The sequence below is a fragment of the Myxocyprinus asiaticus genome, chromosome 7, assembly GCF_019703515.2.
Source record: "Myxocyprinus asiaticus isolate MX2 ecotype Aquarium Trade chromosome 7, UBuf_Myxa_2, whole genome shotgun sequence".
Lineage (NCBI taxonomy): Eukaryota > Metazoa > Chordata > Actinopteri > Cypriniformes > Catostomidae > Myxocyprinus > Myxocyprinus asiaticus.
In genome coordinates this window covers 45,157,677-45,174,695 of record NC_059350.1, presented here as the reverse complement: position 1 = coordinate 45,174,695, position 17,019 = coordinate 45,157,677, and the positions used below count along the sequence as shown (strand labels likewise).

The 17,019-nt window shown below is 37.1% G+C and overlaps 1 protein-coding gene across 4 annotated transcripts in view; it reads left to right on the top strand.

Moving 5' to 3' along the window:
* dachb (dachshund b) overlaps nt 1–17,019 on the top strand; it is a 54,648-nt gene that overhangs the window by 35,726 nt on the left and 1,903 nt on the right. The window contains exons 4-11 of one of the 4 annotated variants that reach the window (XM_051701990.1): nt 2,655–2,774; nt 3,008–3,177; nt 7,030–7,168; nt 7,859–7,930; nt 9,278–9,408; nt 11,082–11,229; nt 11,508–11,645; nt 11,742–11,807. In XM_051701990.1, the coding sequence (XP_051557950.1) occupies nt 2,655–2,774; nt 3,008–3,177; nt 7,030–7,168; nt 7,859–7,930; nt 9,278–9,408; nt 11,082–11,229; nt 11,508–11,645; nt 11,742–11,807 (984 nt within the window). Of the gene's footprint in view, nt 1–2,654; nt 2,775–3,007; nt 3,178–7,026; nt 7,169–7,858; nt 7,931–9,277; nt 9,409–11,081; nt 11,230–11,507; nt 11,646–11,741; nt 11,808–17,019 lie in introns of all 4 variants that reach the window. The other 3 variants (XM_051701991.1, XM_051701989.1, XM_051701993.1) reach the window with 3 other exon arrangements.

Sequence of the window (17,019 nt, the reverse complement as noted above, 5' to 3'; positions counted from 1 at the left end):
TCTGATTGAAGTCGCCCTTATATTTTCAATGACTGTCATTGTTGTTTAAATCTGTAGTTTTTTATTGGACAGGCAAATGTTGGTGTCTACATGTGTGTGTGAGTTTTTGGTAAATTGACCCTAACATGTAACTTCTGGATAACTGAAAGCATTGCCACAGAAACCATGCTGACTTGATCAACCATTCTGAAAGGCTGACCATCTGGTTTTTATTCATATCTAAGTTACTAATTACTATTATTTATTGCTGTGTTTTGTATTTATTTGTTCTCTGATTGGCCCAAAAAATACTGATCGTTGTAGCCATTGTTTAAGATTGACTTGATGAAATAAATGATTCACTAAAAATGGGCTGAGAAAAGTTATGCATTCGCAAGGAAGTATGGTTTTGCGGTGTAGATTCAAAAGAACAGACTCATAAGAGTAATTTGTTTGGGAATTGGATTACAGTGGTCATGCTGTGGGTTCCACGCTGTAGACTCAAAAGAACAACTACACTGGTCATGTATATTTCGCTCAGTAGATTCAAAAGAACCGGCTCTTAAGAGTCAATCATTCAGAAATCGGACTACACTGGTCGTGAAGTATGTTTCACAGTGTAAATTCAAAAGAACCGGCTCATAAGAGTCATTCGTTCGATAATCAAACTGCACTGGTCACGATGTAGGTTTCACTGTAGATTAAAAAAAAAAAATGGCTCATAAGAGTCATTCGGGAATCAGACTACACTAGTCGCGGAATGTGTTTCGCACTCTAAATTCAAAAGAACTGGTTCATAAGAATTATTATTTTAGGAATTGGACTCCACTAGTCGTAAAGTATGTTTTGCGCTGTAAAAGAACCGACTCATGTGAGTCATTTGTTTGGGAATCGGACAACAGTGGTCACGCTGTATGTTTAGCTCTGTAGATTCAAAAGAACCGGCTCATAAGAGTCATTCATTCAGGAATCGGACTACACTGGTCACACTGTAGGTTTCACTGTAGATTCAAAAGAAAGCAGCTCATAAGAGTCATTCTTTTGGGAATCAGGCTACACTGGATGCGATATATGCTTCGCTGTGTAAATAAATAAAAAAAATAGCTCATAAGAGTCATTCTTTGGAGAATGGGACTACACTGGTCGTGAAGTATGTTTTGTGCTGTAAATTCAAAAGAACTGGCTTATAAGAATAATTCATTCAGGAATCAGACTAAACTGGTCACACTGTATGTTTTGCTTTGTAGATTCAAAAGAGCAACTCTTAAAAGTCATTCGCTCAGAAACCTGACTACACTGGTTGCGCTGTGAGTTTTGTGCTTTAGATTCAATAGCGTTGTTGCTGTTCTGCTAAGTGGTATCAAGAAACACTGTCAAACTATTTTAGTATGGTGTTGCTTCTGTACTGGCATAAGAAATGTCTCAGAAACATTTGAGAACCTTTACAGAATAACAAAAATTCATACAAATCATATGGTTCCGGTATTTTACATTTTTTTTTATATGGAACCGATTCCCAACCCTATAGTGATATTTGTCGTTTTATCGTCCACCAGGCGAAATCGTAATTCTGATGGCTGGTCGTAAGCCTTAAAGTCAACATGAAACAGATTTTACAGCCCATTATACTTTGTAATATGACATATTAGAATATATTTGTAAGGTGGAGCAAGTAATTACATTTTGATAAATGATTACGAAGACAAACTTTTTTTGCGATGGAATAACATGCACTGCTGAATCATGCACAATAAGGAATGTGTATTAGATAGTATCAAGATAGGATCAAAGACCTGCCAGTAGATATCACTAATACAAAAGAAGTCTGTTACAGACATCCATCAAAAGCTGAAAGTTGTTTCTATTTAAGTACTTGACACAGAAATTACATGTGCATTTGTTTGTGTACATGTGTTTTTAGAACAGCTGCAGCTCTTGTTGTCTCTGATTGCTCCTGCTTTTCCTCGTTTCATCCATCTTCATCTGTCTGATTACTGTGAATAAGCGCCCTCTCACTTACGTTAGAACTCCAGTCCCAGAAGATATATGAGAGTGTGTGTGTGTATGTGTTGACACAGTCTTGATTTCCACAGGCGTACAGATCATTGCATAGTTGGCCATTCTATTGTACAGTACTCATAGAATAGCGAGTGGTCCAGGCTGCAAAGTTGTGCCATGGTGTTGTATGTAACTGTATTGTTTATAATAAGGCTATTTTTGTCCGCCATTCTGAAGACCTTTTTGTCTGGAGCACGTGAAATTCTTAAGGGGACCGATTTATCATTGATTCGTTTGCCACAATCTGCCACGTAAACACCATCTGCTCACAATGGCACTCACATTCATGATAATGAGATATTATTTCAGTGCATTTTGGGGACTGGGTTTTTGGAGGCATGTCTTCATGTCTCTGAAAAGTAACTATATTATGTCCATCTATAATGTTTCCTGTTATATTTGACTTTTCTAGGGATAAGTATAAGGTCTTTAGTGCATTAGTCAACTATCAATTGACAACAAAGAACAGAGAGTAAAGGGATAAGTAATCTATAAATGAAAATGTATTATTTTCAAGTGATGACAAAAATACAACATTATTTTCTCATCCTAATTTACTCATATTTTACTTAGATTCTGAGCATCTTACTGATTTTTTTTTAAATATTTTTATATAGGACTTATTGGTTTGTCCTGGGAGAGAGAGAAACATCCATCACCTGCCTCAGAGAAAACACAACACAGCATGAACAACTCTCAGCTCAACTCTCTCCAACACGCCCATCTACTGGCCAACAGTGAGTATTAAAGGAACAAGTCACCCTTAAATTTCATGTCGTTCCAAATCCGTATGACTTTCTTTCTTCTGTGGAACACAAAATGATCTCTTATGCAGAATGTTAGGGACTGACATCCTCATTCACCATTCACTTTCTTTGCACATTTTATTTTCCATACAATGAAAGTGAAAGGTGACAGGCTGTCATTCTGCCGTTCTGTCTTTCACTTTCTCTGTTTCTCTCTTTCTCAGGACTGGACCTGCCCTTCATGATGATGCCGCATCCCCTGCTTCCTGTTGGACTTCCTCCCGCCTCTGTTGCCATGGCAATGAACCAGATGAACCACCTTAATACAATTGCCAACATGGTTGCCAGTGCACAGGTGCACAGCTCTGTCTCCAGGCCGACATCTGTCATCAAGGTAGGAAATACACAAAACACACTAGAGCACACATATGTGCACTCTACCAGGTCATTAAGGATTGCTCACACAAACTGTCAGACAAAATAATCACACATACCTGAGTTTTAGCTTTACTTTAATGGTTTTGGAGATTATGCTGGCACACTTTTTGACTTTTCACAAGCATTTGTTTCTTTGTCCTGCGAAAAGACCAACTTAGACCAACATGAATTTCCATACTGGTCCAGGCTGGGCTGGGCTCTACCACCATTGATGGTCATTGGCTGGTCCAAAATGGTCCAAGCAGGTTAATATGGTTAATCAGGTGGTCTACCAGCCGGTGGGGCTGAGACCTACCCGGTAGACCACCCAATTAACCACCAAAACCAGCTTGGACCAATTCGGACCAGCCAAAGGCCATAAAGGATTGGCTTCGGCCAGCTAGCAACTATGTGAAACCATGCTGTTTTTTTTTCAAAAGAGCCAACCAAAGTGATCATTTCCATGTTGGTTTATGCTGGTCAGTGCTGGTTTGGTGCTGGTCCAGCCATGCTGTTCTCCAGCAATACATAGCTGATGGGGTCAAGATCAACCTAGTAGACCATCTTTGTTAGGTTTGGGTAAAGAAGTCGGAACCCAGTTGAGCTAATTTACCATGTTCCATGACCTTAGGTTGATATTACCTAGGTTTATGACCACTGAACTCAAAAAATGTCAGTGAACCTGACGGTTACAAATCTCAATCTGAAAACAGTTTTACTTTTTTTTTTTTTTTTTTGACAAACTCTTCCTACATTTAGACAACATTGTATCTGATCTTCTGCTAAATCTAAGACAAACTGGACCTGCAGGCTTTGTCAAGATGTGTTATCATTAAGGCCCTGGTATCCTTAGTTTTTCTGCTTTCCGGATCGGGTCGTCCATGTTGCCTTTCAAAGTGTACTCTTTTGACCACGAGTGAATAAGAACCTATTCGACGCACTACAACTGCTTTGTGATACTCTTTTAGTACAGTCAGAGATCTTCTATACCAAAATAACAACCTCTGCGATTTTACCATAGGAGAGAGTGACAGTAGTCACCGTTTGCGGATACCATACAAATGAATGGGGATAGCCATGAACTGACACCTACCTGTTGCAAAATTGTCTGTGTCTTCTCTTATAAAACAGCAGTTTTATCGTAGTAAACTCCACACATAGTTAATTCCAAAATGATTGTTTAGTGTAAAACATTTTGAGGATTAGCGGACAGTTCATTAGGTCAATTCATTAAGTGGCTGTTTCCTCACAAAAGCAGTATATTCTGCACACTGAAGCATCTCCTCCATAGACATCCATTAAAAAATAGGCCTCTTGTCTCCTCGCCAGTAGTCTCAGCCTCAGACGGCACACCCACGGACCACCCACAGTTCGTGCACTAACCATCTGATGCTTATAGCACACAAAACTGGAAAGTGCTTTCTCTATCAAGTCAGTGCAAATCTGATTGGCTGGTTCGATGGAATTTCCACGAATAGACGAACACAGAACATTTTATCAGTCCGCCTGGAAGCCGAGTCATGTTCACAAGGTTCTGCGTTGATAGGATGAGCGCTTTTAAGGACAAAATAATCACAGAGTTTGCCCAAGTTTGCCAGGTTAGTGACATCAAATGTTTTAAAGATATTCAGAGTTTCGTTTGAGGCACGTAGCAGAAAGTAAAGCGGATATCCATGTGTAGATCTGTATTTTCTGCTTTGTTTACTTCAGAATCAGAATGAGCTTTATTGCCAAACGTGCTCAAGTACACAAGAAATTTTTGGTGATAGGAGAAACAATCAAGTGCACACAGAACATTACAGTGAGACACAGAATATAAAACAAGGTAAGAGTATAACATACTGTGCGCAGAGCAATCAGCAACGCGTACAACCAAAGAATACTTTGGGCTTCATTAGGCTTGAGATTGATGCCTTTTTCATGCATCGGTAATCAGAAAATTTTCCAGATGATTATCGATATATTTCGGGGGGTTTTTTTCAGATATAAATTGGGCTGCTTGTTGCTCAATAGTATTTGCCTCTTCATACAAATTCCTCAAAACAACTTTCGCACACCGGACGCATCTGGCGGATGACATGGCGTGTTCTAAAATTCTAAACAATAATTTTCTACAAAGGTACACATACTACAGCTCAGATGTCTCCGGAGTCTGCTAAATATTCTGCAATGCCACGAAGCTCAACTCCATTAAATTCCACCCAAATCATTATCAAAGGGCAAAGCTTATTTACTCTAGCCATCACAGGATGATATATTGTGTATAAGTCAAGTCAAGTCATTTTTATTTGTATAGCGCCTTTCACAACACACATCGTTTCAAAGCGGCTTTACAGAAAATCATGCATTAACAGAAAATGAAACTGTAATATCTATAAAGTCATCATTCATCATTGTGTAGTTTTCCATCATTATGAATTATAAGTAATTAGGGGACCTGGGTAGCTCAGTGGTAAAATACGCTGGCTACCACCCCTGGAGTTCACTAGTTCGAATCCCAGGGCGTGTTGAGTGACTTCAGCCAGGTCTCCTAAGCAACCAAATTGGCCCGGTTGCTAGGGAGGGTAGAGTCACATGGGGTAACCTCCTTGTGGTGCTATAATGTGGTTCGTTCTCGGTGGGGCGTGTGGTGAGTTGAGCATGGTTGCCACAGTGGATGGCGTGAAGCCTCCATATGCACTATGTCTCCGTGGCAATGTGCTCAACAAGTCACATGATAAGATGCAGGGGTTGACTGTCTCAGACATGGAGGCAACTGGGATTCGCCCTCCGCCATCCGGACTGAGGCGAATCACTATGCCACCACAAGGACTTAAAAGCGCATTGGGAATTGGGCATTCCAAATTGGGAGAAGAAAATGGGAAAAATCTAAAAAATAAAAAAATTAAATAATAATTGTATTTAGAAACCCAGTGAGCAAGCCAAAGGCAACTGTGGCAAGGAACACAAAACTCCATAAGATGTTGGTTAATGGAGAAAAATAACCTTGGGAGAAACCAGGCTCACCTCTGGCTTAGATCATGAATATAATGCCAATATTACTTAATTGTGTATAGTGCAAGTCATGGTTTAAAATTATTAAACTAAGTAAGTGTTAAAGGTCAGTGTTTAAACAAAGATTTTGTAAGAACTGTAAGATTAATGACTTATGTCTTTGAAGTCCATCCTGGATTAACTGCAGAAGTTCACATAGATGCATTGTCCTTTGTTAGTTGGCTGATGAAGGGTTTTGTTAGCAATTAACTGATAGTCTATGTATTCCATTATAAGAGTGTAGTCCATCATTAGACCAAGGTGATGCAGATATGAAAGTATATGTATCTTTCATATGTATTTTCAGTTACAAGTATGTCTTTTTGTGTTTTGACAGCTTGAATTAAACCACTTCAAGGCTACAAACAAATAAATTGCATAGTAATTTCTGATTGTTCAGTTTGTGCAGTTACACCAGTTTCATACACTAACCTGCAAACTCATTAACATCACTTTGGTAATTCTTGAAGTACAAAAACCTTCGTAACTTTTGTGTATGGTGATGACTAGATCCACAATGCCTCTCATCCAGTGTGCGACCAGGTTCATTAAATGTTGTATCAGCCTCTTGTGGTCTCCCAATGCTATTACGCCAGACTTCATTGAGAAGGCCAACTAAGTGAATTGGAAAGCACACAAATTTGGATTCTAATTTAAATGTTGACTAAAGTTAATATATCAAAGCCTCAAAAATATATAATCGATATATGACATGTCTAGTTATCATGTCAGGAGAGTTTATATATGAGTGTGTGAGTGTTTATGTGACTGAATTTCCTCTTGTCCATTTCAGCAGGAGTGTTTTGAAGATGGTCCATCTCTGACACCATCTGTAGAGGGGACCGTTCCTCAGAAAACCGAGCCGTCACCTCAACATACCAGTTCAGTTTCCAGCAGCCCCACACACCCTTACACACACTCTCCACAAAAAGCAGGCGAGTCAAGCATCACTCTTACAATTTCTCAAATTTAGAGTTAGGGATTGGAACAAACCCAAAGTATTAGGGACCATTTTAGGGACATGAATGATACCTAAAATGTTGTGGCTTGTTGAGGAGAGGTGTTTATAACTTTTTAAAGAGAGACTTCAGACTTAAGATTCTTGCCTGGTGAACTGTAAAGCAGGTGAAAAAATTCCATAGATTTACATCGTAGGAGGAACCTGAGCCATGTCAAGGGACATATCGAAAATACTGCATACAATTTGGGGAGGGCCTTTTGAGTAAGCAACCACTTAAAACACCCTAGCAACCACACCTTAGCAATCGCATAGAAATGCCTTGCATATTAGCAGCAGCTTTTGCATGGGCAAGCACCACTATTTTCTTCAGAATGTTAAAAATGTAGTGTTTGAATGTTAGTGAATTTTGTTTTTGCAGTTATTCTCTTTATTTGGATGTGTGATATTACTGTTGTTTCATAATATTCTGCATGTAATGTCCATGATGAACAACATTATATGATTTATATTGAGTAAAAAATCTTAAACTAATAAACAAGCATTGCAATGTTTCTGATGTATGTACAACAATAGTACAAAGCAATATGTGTTCATAATAGTCTCTACTATTCAGAAACCTCTTGTTACATTTATCTACTGTCTTTAAAATTCTCTCTTTCTTTAGCTTATGACGTTCATGATGAACAGAGGAAGACAGACACAACTCTGCATATGAAAAGCCTTTCCAACGACAGGGGTGTGTTTCCTTAATATAAACAAAATATAACCTAACATTACATAACATAAACAAAACCCTCTGACCCTCTACTCTCATTATAGTTCAAATATTGCACAGAGTTGCAGAATCTATTTAGTTTATTTGGGTGATGTAATAGCATATTAAATAGGGTTCAATACAGTACATAAAGAATCTCAAAACACAACAATTTAAACAATATGCTCATCATTCATATCATCCTCTACCAGCAAATATATAAAACTCATAAACCGACAGACATGCATCTTTTTGGAAGTGTTGTGGACCAGGCGATACAGTCACATTGGAACTGAAGGAATTTTACATTATGCATAATATTATTTTAAACTGAAAGACTTTGTGAAATATTCCTTTAGGGGAACTTTATACATTTACATTATACGCTAAATTATCTACCACAATGTTGTGGTTTTTGTTTGGTTTCAGTTTTTTTTACCTATGCTTTTTTAAGAATTAAACAGAGTCTGTTTTGCAGATGGTCCCTCAGTTTTCATTTTCCTTTCGAGTGAAATTATTGTCAAGACTGAGATACTCCAAGATTTCCCCAGAGATACATAAGGGAAAAAATAAAGCTAAATAAGATAAATTAACTAGATGCCAATGTTTATATAATACACAAAAATACATGGAAAGCTTGTTTGCTTTTTAAACATGATTTTTCTCCTGTTTAAATGTCCTCACAGGAGTTTTGTGTAGATTCAATAATAAAGTCATAACTATAGTGTTGCTGTATTTTTTATTTGTGGTTTTTTTGTGAAAAGAAAGAAAGAGGGAGATAAGAAAGAAACCAAGAGTAAGAAAAAAAGAGTGAGAGGTCAAAGGTCAATAATTTCCTGTAATGTACTTAAAAACAAAAAAAAGTTGCTGCTTTTTTATTTTATTTATTTAAAATAAAATATTCAATAATATTTAAATAGTAATTTTGAATCTTAAATAATGTTTAGGAATCATATTAATTATAATTAAATTATATTAAAGATATTCTTTATTTTTTAATATAATAATATTATAGAAATATGATTTTAAAATTCACTTTTTACTTTATATTTACTTATACTATATTTTACTTTATATTTACTATATGTGTGTGTGTGTGTGTGTGTGTGTGTGTGTGTATAAATTGTAAAATATGCAACATTATAAATAGTGCTTTATATTTAATATTTTATATATAATTTAATATTTTATATATAAATATATATATGTAATTTTATATGTGTTTACTTATATTTGTGCATTTCTTGATAATGGAAATTAACAGTCTACAAATTTGTTTCTACAAATAATTCAAAAGTAATTCAACCCTTTGTGTTCTTTTGTCTGCAGTTGAGCAGAATGCGGTGAACCCAACAATATTTGAGAAGATCCCCCCTCAAACGTTTCCTGCGGGATTCCCTGCTTCCCTCCTATTCACAGACGGCCTCTCCTCTGTCGAGACGCTTCTCACTAATGTCCAGGTACGGCCAGGGAGGAATGCATGCAAACACACACATGAATACACATGCAACGTCTATAATGTGTGTACAGTTGAAGTCAGAAGTTTACATACACTTAGGTTGAAGTCATTAAAGTCATTAAACCACATTTTTTAATCTACTTTGTGCATGACATGAGTAATTTTTCCAACAATTGTTTACAGACAGATTGTTTCACTTTTAATGGACTATATCACAATTCCATTGGGTCAGAAGTTTACATACACTAAGTTAACTGTGCCTTTAAGCAGCTTGGAAAATTCCAGAAAATGATGTCAAGCTTTTGACAATTATCCAATTAGCTTCTGATATGAGATGTACTGAATTGGGGGTGTACCTGTGGATGTATTTTAAGGCCTACCTTAAAACTCAGTGCCTTTTTGCTTGACATCATGGGAAAATCAAAAGAAATCAGCCAAGACCTCAGATAAAAAAACATGGACCTCCACAAGTCTGGTTCATCCTTGGGAGCAATTTACAAATGCCTGAAGGTACAACATTCATCTGTACAAACAATAGTACACAAGTATAAACACCATGGGACCACGCAGCCATCATAACGTTCAGGAAGGAGATGCATTCTATCTCCTAAAGATGAGCGTAGTTTGGTGTGAAAAGTGCAAATCAATCCCAGAACAATAGCGACCTTGAGAAGATGCTGGAGGAAACAAGTAGACAAGTATCTATATCCACAGTAAAACAAGTCCTATATTGACATAACCTGAAAGGCTGCTCAGCAAGGAAAAACCACTGCTCCAAAACCGCAATTAAAAAAGCCAGACTACAGTTTGCAAGTGCACATGGGGACAAAGATCTTACTTTATGGAGAAATTGACTCTGGTCTAATGAAACAAAAATTTAACTGTTCAGCCATAATGACCATCGTTATGTTTGGAGGAAAAAGGGTGAGGCTTGCAAGCCGAAGAACACCATCCCAACCGTGAAGCATGGGGGTGGCAGCATACTGTTGTGGGGGTGCTTTGCTGCAGGAGGGTCTGGTGCACTTCACAAAATAGATTTCATCATGAGGAAGGAAAATGATGTGGATATATTGAAGCAACATCTCAAGACATCAGCCAGGAAGTTAAAGCTTGGTCGCAAATGGGTCTTCCAAATGGACAATGACCCCAAGCATACCTCCAAAGTAGTGGCAAATTGGCTTAAGGACAACTAAGTCAAGGTATTGGAGTGCCCATCACAAAGCACTGACATCAATCCGATGGAAAATTTGTGGGCAGAATTTAAAAGGCGTGTGCGAGCAAGAAGGCCTACAAACCTGACTCAGTTACACCAGTTCTGTCTGGAGGAATGGGCCAAAATTCCAGCAACTTATTGTGAGAAGCTTTTGGAAGGCTACCCAAAACATTTGACTCAAGTTAAACAATTTAAAGGCAATGCTGCCAAATACTAACAAAGTGCATGTAAACTTCTGACCCACTGGGAATGTGATGAAAGAAATAAAAGCTGAAATAAATTATTTTCTCTAATATTATTCTGACATTTCACATTCTTAAAATAAAGTAGTGATCCTAACTGACCTAAAACAGGGAATGTTTTCTACGATTAAATGCCAGGAATTGCGAAAAACTGAGTTTAAATGTATTTGGCTATGGTGTATGTAAACTTCTGACTTCAGCTGTATATGTGTATTTCAGGGTCTGCTAAAGGTTGCTTTGGAGAACGCTCGTGTGCAGGAGAAGCAGCTTCAGCAGGAGAGGAGAGAGCTGAAGATGGAGCTGTACAGAGAGAGAGAGATGAGAGAGAGTCTAGAGAGACAGCTCACTTCTGAGTTACGCAGTCGAGGTACCTCTGACATTCATTGTAACACTGTAAAGAAATTCATCTTTATCAATGCATTACCATCATGCAATACTAGCGACTTTAAGCAACAGCTCCAGGCGGGATGGCAATCACTAACTAAATGCTGACTGTTTTTGGTGTGAGAAACCTTTACTAACACTATAAATCGGCCTGAGGGAAACATTTCTACAGAATTTTTAAATATGTCCCCTTTAAATATCGTCTTGCTCTAATCCTGATCTTTAGTGTTGACTGTGTCCATTTTATCTTTTCTTCGGTAGCCACCATTCAAAGACGTCTGAAGAAGGAGAAGAAGGCAAAGAGGAGGTTGCAGGAGGCTCTGGAATATGAGTCCAAGAGGAGAGGGCAAATTGAGCAGGTCTTACAGCAGGCCACCTCATCAGACTCTCTCACACACGGTAAGAGACACATTCACACTTTCTTAAACACACAGTTTCATTCAGAGTGATACTCTTTCAGCAGGCTTTGTCAGCTGTCGTTTTCTGTTAACACAGATCCAATCAGTCTGGACATGGAGACGGAGCACTGCAAAAGCCCAGAGGAAAATTGCATGTTACAAGGTATTGAGTTTAAAAGGAAGTTAAAGGAACTGGCTGCTTTGTATACAGTATTTAAATTATTTTAATGATATTAAATAAATTAAATAAAGTAAATTCAATATTTAAAATTCTTAATCTAAAATTTGTCAAAAATGTCTTAATATGGCCCTAACTCCTTAAATGGGCAAGTCATATATCAAATGAAAGCTCTCATTCTCAGCAATGTGACTCTATGGTTTATTTTGTTGCCCTAATACCACAGTTCGAAAGATTTTCAATCACAAAGTGACATAAGATTTCTGTAAGACATCAAATACGAACTTCTATTTATGTGCTGATCAATGCAGCCGTAAACCCCAAGTAGCCGAAAACTTTATATCTGCTTTTACCTTAGGCAGTTTTCTGTAAAATGAGCCATTTTTTACTTGTCTGTGAGCTTGCTTTGGTGAATAATCCAATGTTATATCTAAGATGTCCAGAACAAAATATGCAGTCCAGCAGGAAAAGCATGCTAAACAAATCATCTGAAAAATATGTTATGGACTATTGGTGATAAAATGTCTGATGACACCTAGATTGAGCTTCTAGTCCACTCCGAGGCCAAGATATTCGATGAAACAATGGAGGTGGTGCATGAACTGAAAATTAGAATGAGTGTCTATGGACGAGCACATCTGTGAGGGCTAAAATGCGTTAGAGCGCCACCTACATTTCAGATCTGCATTTTGTGATGAAAGTACTTGCTGCCATCTAAAAAATAAGACTTTTTAAAGGGAGGTAGAGTGAACAGAACCATAATTACATGCTTACAAATTTAGGACAGCAAAAAAAAAAAAAAAAAAAAAATTGTGGTTGAAATTTCTGTTCATCATAAGATTGTAAACATATACAATATTTTTTTATGAATATTTGGAATCTTTTTTTTATTATTTTGGGGGGTGTTCTGAAAAAATAAGACAAATGTTTTGCAACTAGTCTACAGTATGTGTGAATGGTAAGCTCAAAGGGTTAGGGGTTAACCCCTTAAACTCATGGACACACCGGCGGGTCCATAGGGGGGCGCTATATCTCTAAATAAGTTCACGCTTAAAACGTTAAAAGTCCCCGGATACATATGTAAGTTAGGAATATGGGGTATTATACGAAAGCTTAGAATCTGAACTTTTCAGAAAGTACTGTCAATTTTGCGTTTATGTTACATAAAATAACAAATTAAGGGCTAAAAGTATTTGTGTCATAAAAAAGCGCCACCTAGAGGTAATGTGGTAGAAATATTAATGTGAATATAAAAGTTCAGAATTTCAAAAGTCATAAATGTTCCAAACAATTTCCTTATATGGCCCTAACAGCTGAATTTAAGCACCTCATCAATTTAACTTGATAAAACATGAACCAAACTGGATTTGTAGAAAGAAAGGCCTTTTGTTCTAACACATGTTTATAAACACATTTACTCTCATGTATAGTGTGTATTAATGTGGACATGCACAGTTTCAGCTGGGCTCTAAATAGCTTATTCAGATTTATCATCTTGACCTCTCTTCCACTTCCCCATCTGTCTCTCTCTGCAACACCTTGTGTCACTCACCCGCATCCTCTAAACAGATGAGATCATCGGCTCCCTTGGTCTCAGAGTGAAACCATTAGCAAATAAACACATAGATGAATCAAAAGGCCGGGGACTAATTGCACGTTTCCTGTGTAAGCAGTGGCTCACCGCATGAATATTCCAGCACCGCCCTTCCACTCGTTTATCTGTTTCTGCAGCTGGCCGCTGTTTCTTTCTCCCCTTTGCCACTGTGAGACAGCTAAAGCTACATGATATATTACTTGAATTTTATTAAAATGGCTCCTTAATGCTGAGAAAATTTTCAACATTGGCACAGCATTTGAATGAAAGAGGTCTGCATTTACTCTCTGTCTTTTTGACATTATATGCATCTATGTGCAGAGAAAGCTTTGAATGTTTCTGGTGGCATTAAACACACAAATATGTATTTTGAGATGTTACTATGTTTCCATCCATATTGTGAATTTAATTTATATGAAAACCCATAGCATCGCAAAAACAATGTATCAATAAAGCCGCGTTTCAATTCCACGTGTTCAAAAGAACAAAATCATCACTTCTGAAAAATTGTAGCCACTGTAACTCTTTTATTAATAAAATACTTGTGGTTTAGAGCACGCAGACAAAACACACTAGAGGAACTTGTGTCATGTCTTGTGTCATGACAGAACGTTACACAGTTCTGGGAGCACAATGTGTGTGCGACCCTCCTTCCTTGTATCTTTGCCGTGCAGATCTATAATATATTTTTCAAAAGTGTCAATAGACCTGCTCTTCGACACATTTCAAGTTTGTATTCGACTTATTTGCTCTGCAAACTCTATGCAGGCTTTGGATTTTCGAGACACCGTTATTTCAGGATGACCAGAGCAACATTCAGTTGCGATGATTGGTCTGCTGGTTAGTCCAATTATGAACAAGTTATTCAGTCACATTACTTTTCTTTATTCACATCTTCTATTCCTAATAAATTCAATAGGATTTTATTCTGTAAATATGTTTTCATCATAGTTTATGCGTTTATACGTTTTTTTTGTTTGTTTGTTTTTATGCGCATTTTGTAGATTCTAATCGCATATTGTGTTTCCATCCAGCAGTTTTTATGTGATATCCCAAAATGTGCATAAAAATACGTGGATGGAAACCCAGCTCCACCCAACACCTCATGGCCTGCCTCACTGCTGCATAATAGATATATATTGTAAAGTAATAGATAGATAGATATGTGTATATATATATATATATATATATATATATATATATATATATATATATAACTGCAAAAAAAAAAATATATATATATATATATATATATATATATATTTAGCGTTACCAACCATAAGTCACTATTAGGACAGTATTTTTCAGGAAAACTGACATTTTAAAATGTTTTGGGGTTGAATGTAACAGGGTTGAAGATCATTGGAAAAATGGCTGATAACAACCTGATAAAAATTATAATTTGACTCTTTTAAAGGAATATTCCGGGTTCAGTAAGTTAAGCACAATCGACAGCATTTGTTGCAAAATGTTGATTACTACAAAACTTTATTTTGACTTGCCCCTCTGTCACGGATCCACCGGAATCCCTCTCTCACGCCACACTCTTCTCCCCCTCCCTCACCGTCAGTCACCGCTCTTACTCACCTGAGTTTTAATGATGCGCAACTGCAGCTTATCATCACCCTGTTTGGACTTGCACTTAAACCTCACACTCACACTCAGTCAGCATCTGGCCTTGTTGAAGGTTCCTAGGACTCACCTTTCGCTCTGCTTCAGAGGAAAAGAACTTACCTGTGTGTTAACTTACCTGTTTATCAACGATCTGCTCTGGATGTGCAAGATAAGTGATTTTGAGAACTCTGAGTTTGCATTATACCTCAATACTGACCTGCTCCTCAGTTTATGGATTTTGCGAGTCTGAAACCCTGTTTGAAGTTAATGTTTCCTGTTTTGGCAAAGATTGTACCTGAAATACAGACCTGTGGATCCTAGTGGCTATCGGTTGATCGCCTTCTGCCTATGTTCTCCGGTTTGATGAAAGATTGTGTTGATAAGACTGTATACTTACCTGAATACTCACCTCACGCTACTTACCTGTTTCCTCTGTGTACTGTTCCAGTTCCAGTGTTGGTGTGTCACTACACCCTCATTTTCTTTAAAAAAAAGCAAAAATCTGGATTCCAGTCAGGCACTTGGAATGGAAGTGAATGGGGCCAATCTGTAAACATTCAAGTACTCACTGTTTCAAAAAGTAAAGCCACAAGACCTAAAAAATATGCGTGGTAACATGATTTTAGTATGCTAAAATCGCTTACTAAACTTTTCTGTCTAAAGTTATTGCCAATTTCTAGCAACTTCATTGCCATTACAATGTAATGTCAACAAACCCTAAAATGACTGTAAAAAAAATTATGATTTAAACTGTTTTACAGCTCAAATAATACAAAAGTTTTAATGGAAGAATTAATGTAAGTGCTTTAATAAAATTATAAACTTCACATTTCTGCCTTTAAACCATCCAAAAATTGGTCCCATTCACTTCCATTGCAAGTGCCTCACTGTAACTTCAGTTTTTGCTTTTTTAAGACAAGTCGAAATTTATTTTTTTGTGGTAATCAACATTATGCCACAAATGCTGTTGATTGAGCTTAACTTGTATTGAACCTGTAATTTCACTTTAAGTGACCCATTCCACCCCTTTTACCTCATCTATTTTTTGGCAGTTATGCCCCTTTAGTATTCCTTTCTCTTATGAATAGTGTAAAAATAAAAAAATAAATTGCCCAAAAAATTCAAAAAGGGTCGTTAGTGACCAGAGATATGTAATTGTGTTGCAATATATATTTGTGCTTTCATAAATCATATTTTTATGATTGCAGTATTTCATATCTATTTACATTTACTATGGCAGTATATCTATTTCTCTTTTTTTATTACAAGACAAATAAGTACTACTGTATATTCATACAATTCACTACTTTTAGAAACGCTACTTGTTACTCAACAGTTGGCACTGGTTTTCAGTGATTGACTTGATTTACATGTGACTTTGCTGTTTGACAAAGAAGCAACATGGAAGTAAACTATAACAAGTATACAGCACGAACACTATGATATGGTTATTGCCATGTACTACTGATATTATGTAAGTTGTATGTCTATTTTGACTCAATACATGTCTGAGAAAATACATATGTGTAGCTTATGGTTAAATTGTAGCTCAATAGTGCTGTTCAACTTGTAGTCCAAACACCCGGAATAGAATTCGCCATGGGTTCCCTGGGGATTTTCCTATGGATTTTTGTAATGGGGTTTTGAACTTATGAGTAAAATAAGGTCTGTGTTACACATTACTTGACGATACGTTGATGTTTTGTTCTACAACACAAATTACACACTCCAAAATTCACATTTGAGGTATGACTGTGTGTAATTTAAGTTGTAAAACAAAACGTCCACATATAGTCAAGTAATGTGTACCACAGACCTTATTTTACACATAAGTTCAAAACCCCATTACAAAAACCCATAGGAAAATCCCCAGGGAACCCATGGTGAATTAGACTTCCGGATTTGCCTACAAATTGACGTCATGGCTGAACAGCTCTATATGTGTTTGACAGCCAGTTCTGGACACTATCTGGGCATTTTGTCAGTCCA